Source organism: Hevea brasiliensis, unplaced genomic scaffold, assembly GCF_030052815.1.
Source record: "Hevea brasiliensis isolate MT/VB/25A 57/8 unplaced genomic scaffold, ASM3005281v1 Scaf543, whole genome shotgun sequence".
Taxonomy (NCBI): domain Eukaryota; kingdom Viridiplantae; phylum Streptophyta; class Magnoliopsida; order Malpighiales; family Euphorbiaceae; genus Hevea; species Hevea brasiliensis.
In genome coordinates, this window is record NW_026615077.1 from 43,138 (window position 1) to 49,137 (window position 6,000).

General features: G+C 30.8%; 2 protein-coding genes across 2 annotated transcripts; both read right to left on the reverse strand.

Moving 5' to 3' along the window:
• Positions 1-1,982: 1,982 nt before the first annotated feature.
• On the reverse strand, positions 1,983-4,464 carry LOC131177532 (disease resistance protein RPP2B-like). The gene is made up of 6 exons (XM_058142554.1): positions 4,225-4,464; positions 3,865-4,134; positions 3,248-3,719; positions 2,789-3,156; positions 2,369-2,568; positions 1,983-2,313 (listed from the first exon to the last, which is right to left on the reverse strand). The coding sequence occupies exons 1-6, from the start codon at positions 4,462-4,464 to the stop codon at positions 1,983-1,985; spliced, it is 1,881 nt and encodes a 626-aa protein (XP_057998537.1).
• A 61-nt stretch (positions 4,465-4,525) lies between these two features.
• On the reverse strand, positions 4,526-5,327 carry LOC131177533 (disease resistance protein RPV1-like; the record flags this gene model as incomplete). The annotated part of the gene is made up of 1 exon (XM_058142555.1): positions 4,526-5,327. A coding segment is annotated over one exon (802 nt), but the record flags the coding sequence as incomplete, so codon positions are not given.
• Positions 5,328-6,000: the final 673 nt, after the last annotated feature.

Consider the following 6,000-nt stretch of genomic DNA (forward strand, 5'->3'; position numbering starts at 1 on the left):
AATAAGTATATAATTAAGTTGATCAATAAAAAAATTAGCATTAGAGTTGAAATCACTAATTTTATCTACTTGTACATATGTAAATAAAATATATTTTTTTAATTAAAATGAAATAAACAGAGAAAGCAAAATAAGAGAAAAGATAAAGAAAAAAGTTATATTTAGAGGGAGAATAAAAATAAAAATAGAAAAAACTTGTATGATTTTAAAATGTGTGATTGGAAATTATTATATTAATTTATATTTAATTTTTATCAAATAATGATTGCTAATCAAATTTTAATTTGTAAATATAAAAGTTTAAATAATTATTTTTTAATTGAACTTTTGTACTTATTTAATGACAACCAAATAATTTTAATGTTTCAATTTAAATCATAATATATAAATTATACTCCCTCTATACTAAAAAAATAGGCTTATTTCCTTTTTTTTTTTAATCTGTTCCAATTTACAAGCAACTTTCATTTTTAAAATAGTATTTTATTTATTAACTTACTAAAATACCTCTATTTAATATGCATTGAAAATATAAAATTTATTAGTTCTAAAAATAATTTAATAATATGAGTTATTTAATTTTAAATGAAGTAATATAAGTGGTGGGTATATTAGAAAAAGACCAAGCAAAATTTATTATTTTAACTATATTAACTATATTTTCTTAATCATGTGAGAATAGAAATAAACTTATCTTTGTGGGAGGAGGGGGTAAATTATTAGAGACCAATAGAAATTTGAGGGATAAATTAATGAAAAATAAAAATTTAGTATACTTATTTAATATTTTTTTTATAAATATTTATAGAGACTAATATAAATTTTGGGAGATTAATTAATGAAATAATAAATTGTATTGTATATATTAAAATATTATTATTTTTTTTTAGTGGGGCTAAGGGTATTGCTCTTTATTTTCTCTGACATTTACGATAAACATATACAGATGATATATAATAAGATTGATTATAATAATTATTAATTTTTAAATGAGATTTATAGACATGTTAAAGTAAAATTATTATAGTAATAGTTAGCATTAATGTCACCCAAAAAAAGTAAAGACATTTTTTAACATCCACTATGTTACTTAATTTTAAACATATGTTCCCATCGAAAGTCATTTAACATCCTTCTTTTTAGAAAGTCATTTAAAGGTTGCTTTTATTATTTTAAGTGACATTTTTAAAAATATCATTATAAAATGTTGATTTGTAGCTGCCTTTTTCTCTAACCTTCTTCCTTTCTTTCTCTTCTTCTTCTTCTTTTCTTGTGAACTTTTTAGGTGGCCACTAATAAGTATTTTCACTAGTGATTAGCCTCTCTTTTTTTTTTTTTTCAATCTCTAAATCTATTCCAAAATCTCAATGTCTAAATCTTTATCATTTTAGAACGTATCTATGTTTGTACTCAGTTTATTCATTTTTTACTTTTTATATTTTTTTCAATCTCTAAATCTATTCTAAAATCTCAATCTCTAAATTTGTATCATTTTAGAATGTATTTGTGTTTATACTCGGTCTATTCTTATTGATAGATCTAAATTTATCTATTCTTTTAGGAGGATTTAGCGTCTTGTCTTCTACTTACATTTGATATTTTCTCTTTTGTAAGATTTTTTTTATTATTATTGAGTTGTTAGGTATTTTATTTCATTATTTAAGCAGTGTAATGATATAAGGTACATATTTTTCTTTATGAGTATATCAAAGTTAGATGATTTCCAAATCAAGCTAGTAGAAAAACTGTGGAGTCAAACACTAATAGATTACTAAAGATTGGAGCTTGCTTTCAATCAAATGGCTAAATTAAATACTTTATCGATACAATCAAATCAAGACAATTATTATTATATTTTGTATAAATAATTTATTATTTTTTTTAATACAAAATTGTAGTACTATAAAATTTTATACTTAAAAGAGTTATATTCTATCTCCATTTAATGAAATCTTTTTCTTTTATTTTCTAAAAAAAAAAGGTTATTTGGTGTAGTGATCAATTAATGCATCCCAACGGAGTTTGTGTCCAACATGGTCATGTTGACTATAGCCGAGAACATACCAAGCCAGGTACATTGCAGACATATCTGCATTGCTGAGACTTTTATACCAAGAAGAGGAATTAATTGATTGGCTTTGGCTATCATCTTTTTCCTCATAGACAAGATGGACTCCAACCCTTTTAACTTCACCCGGAGGCATACCTACTACCACAACCACTTCATCGCCATCTTCCAATTGATCCACATACTTCCAATGGCTTAACCATAGATTACATGCTTGCTCTCCTGGAATCTCATAGAACGTTGGGCTGTAATTCCAGAATAAGCCCTTAGTTCTGTTCGCCATATGTGTGAAAGGAGTACAAAAAAATCTTATCATTGGAACTCAGATTTGCAGATTGATCAAATGCATATACAACGCATAAATTCAACCCAATAATCGTACGCCCTTGAATATGATTCACAATGAAAGAAATTTTAGGCCCTGCATTTTGGTAACTGTACCATCCTGGAATCTCACTCCCTGGAAGATAAATACTAAATATTCCACGTTCATGCAAGACCTGTGTCATTGGAATCAAAATATATATCAAACGAGTTAATCATAAAGTGCACCTATTTTATTTTATTTTATTTTTATGTATAAATGATTTGATTTTGGTTTAAAAAAATATAAAATTGTTTTTTTCAGTTTGGATTAAAAATTACTCTAAACTGCACCAAACCCAACCATACACAGCCCTACATGGAATTTTGTAGGAATTTAGAAAGGATGAATAGAACCTGAAGCGAAGTTGTTCTTAGAGTTCCTGTTAAGCAATTGACCATTTGCACCTGAAAGCTTTCCATGGATTCCACATTGAACATGCTCAAAGCACTGATCATTTCCATGTCAATGTTTCTTATGGGTTGTAATTTGAATGCACCTTCAACCTCAACAAGATTCTCACAGCCATAATATCTGAAAATCAAACTTCTGTACAAGTTAGGTAAATTTGTAATTCGTTGCAGTGATCTACAGTTGTTGACATCCTCCAAAGATGGAGGAAGCTCAGGAAGATATTGCAATTTTTCGCAGCGGTCCAACAGAAGAGATCGAAGCAAAGTGAGGCTGTTAATACTTTCTGGTAGAGTATGAATGGGGTTACCACCTAGATTCAAATGTTGCAAGGAAGGTAGCATGCTAAGATCCTTGGGAATATGATCGTGTGACAGATTACAATTAGCAAGGCTTAGAGTTACCAAAGACCTTGGTAAAAAAGGTGAATGAAAATTTCATGGATTTTGAGCCTTTTCTTGGTGATGACCAAGAATGGAAGGCTGAATGCCATGATGTAGCACAAAAGAAGTTGAGTTTCCTTGCGTCTTCTGAGGTAGATTTTGGTTGATTAATGAAAATACCATCAACAACGCGAACCTTCAAATTCATTTCTGCTAGCTCTTTGGGTAGTGTGAGTTCTAAGCAACCAGACAAAACTAGTTCCTCAAGTGATTTCAAGCTTGCGATTTCCCTCGGAAGCTTCTTGAGACTCTTGCAATCTCTTAGATTTAATAAAACTATTTTCTGGAGCACTTCAATAGATTTATCAATCTCAACCAAGTTTATGCAGTCTTGGAGTATCAATCTCTCAAGATTAGGAAGTCCTCTGAAGTTGGGGGTTGTAACAAGAAAATGCGAATGGCTGACGTTCAGGATCTTCAAGTTTGGAAGATTCTGAAAATGGATGAATGAATGAAAGAAGCAATCAACCAATACTAAATCAGATTCTATTTATAATTCAGAAACCAAAAGAAGAAGAAGAAGAAGAAGAAGAAAAAGGAGGAGGAGGAGGAGGAGAAGGAGGAAGTAAGCATCATACCCTGTTCCTTTCCCAAAGAAATTTGAGATTGCTATTTGGCATGTCAAGAACAGCTAGCTTGTCCAGATCAAAACTGGCTGGTATATATTTCAGAGAAAATCCACGCCAACTCAACCATACCAAATTTTTAGGGAAATCTTCATAGCTTCCTTTGACTTTTACATTGCAAAGTTGGAGTAATTTAAGCCCCTTCATCTTTGCCAGTCCTTCTATCTTCAATTCCACCTCATTTGGTGGGCGGAAAGCAAGGGCCTTCACTGTTTCAGAACCCTGCTCTGGTGCAAAAAAATGTTAGATTATATAATCAAGTACAAAGATATAAAAAAAAAAAAACTTGAATATAATGTATCTATCTCTTACAGTATTTTCTTTCAAGACAGTAACTGCATCCCTATGGTTCCACAATCTGCTGCGTTTTCCAGGATTTTCAGTCGATTCTTGGCGAACAATTTCTCGTCCCATGTCTCTTATTAGCTGATGCATCATTATCTGCTCGTGTTCACTGACTGTTATAAGACACCTATCAATGAGATTCTGAAGCCCATCAACTGTGTAGAAACCACAATCATCTAGTATTTTGACTACATAATCTTTATCCATTCCCACGAAAAAGCAAGCTATGTTGAGGAATATGTCTTTATCATGATCATCTTGAAGAGAATCACAACTTATTTTCAGAATTTTGAATCTTGCTATCGAGGATTTCTTCCAACTTTGTTAATTTACTTTCCCATATATCTACACTTTTTCCTCGAAGTGAAGAACCCAAAACCTGAAGAGCTAATGGTAGTCCTCTGCAGTAGTTTACTACCCTTTTAGAGAGCTTGACAAAACCTTCAGGAGGTTGGTCTTGGCCAAATGAATGCCAGCTAAAGAGCTGCATTGATGGATCATCATCCAATTCCTTAATTTTAAGTATCCAGCAACCTTCATAATCAACATTAAGCAAACTTGCATATCTTGTTGTTATGATTATTTTACTTCCTGGGTATAACCATTTCTGCATACCAATGATGGCATTGAATTGATCGATTTGATCGACATCATCAAGAACAATAAGAACTCTCTTGCGACATACAGCTTCCTTGACCTTCATCATTCCTTCATCTACATTGTAAATATTGATTGGTAGGTCTTTTAGGATATCAGAAAGAAGCTGTCTTTGTATGTGAAGCAGACCATTGAATTGTTCTGAAGTTTCTTTTATGTTTGCAAGAAAGCTTCTTCCGTCAAAATTGTCATAGTTCATGTTATAAACTGTCTTTGCAATGGTTGTCTTCCCCACACCTCCAATTCCATAAATTATCATTATCCTCATATTGGTTGACATATCTTGTAACCACATATTAATTATTGCAACATCAGAATCTATTCCAACCAAATAGGGGGAAACATTCAACACCTTGCGACTCAATTTACTACTAACTTCTTTTACAATATTTCGAATAAATGGAGCCTCGTATCTGCAAATCAAATTTACAATAAATGAACACAAGTAAGTGTGTATATATTTAGTCAATTGAATTGAATATGCAAATCTTTATTGATTCATTGGCTCCAATTATTGAGACTTGAACAGGATACCTTATAGCTCTAGAGACAATTCTAATACTATTGAGTTAAAACTCATTGGTTGAATATGCACACTTTGATATTGAAGTCAAACATGGTTGATACTTAGTTTCCCACCATACCAAAATAGAGGCTTCATGTTTGAGTTCTCTAATTAAAGAAATCTTGATGGACATGTGATAAGTGCATAATTTATTAATTTTACTCCCATCACATTTAGTGTTTTTAGCATGTTTTTATGTTTAATTCAGTTGGTTAAAATATAATTATCATTCAGACATATTTTTAGATAATTGTGGAATAATTGTGTTAAATGGAGAAATTTTCAGTGTTTGATCTTTGCTGTATTTTTCAGGTGTTTCTAAAGTTGTGGGTCTCCAAATTGATTGCTGTTTAATCCATTGAAAAGCTAAGATAGAGCAATTCAAATGATAAAGAGGGACCAAAGCCCAAATTAGTCTCCAAAGTTGACAAAATGAGCTATGGATCTATTGCAAAAGCCCAAACTCGATGGGTCACGACCAGTTTCAGTATTTATTTTATATCTGGAGTTTCAAATGTCTA

Bases quoted from the DNA above. Each gene is read 5' to 3' on its own strand.
- LOC131177532 (XM_058142554.1), bottom strand. From the start codon at position 4,464: ATGGATAAAGATTATGTAGTCAAAATACTAGATGATTGTGGTTTCTAC. The intron at 3,720-3,864 runs GTATGATGCTTA...ATCCATTTTCAG, and splicing joins TTCTTTGGGAAAGGAACAGG to AATCTTCCAAACTTGAAGAT. The intron at 2,314-2,368 runs GTACTCCTTTCA...CTGGAATTACAG, and splicing joins TCCAATGATAAGATTTTTTT to CCCAACGTTCTATGAGATTC.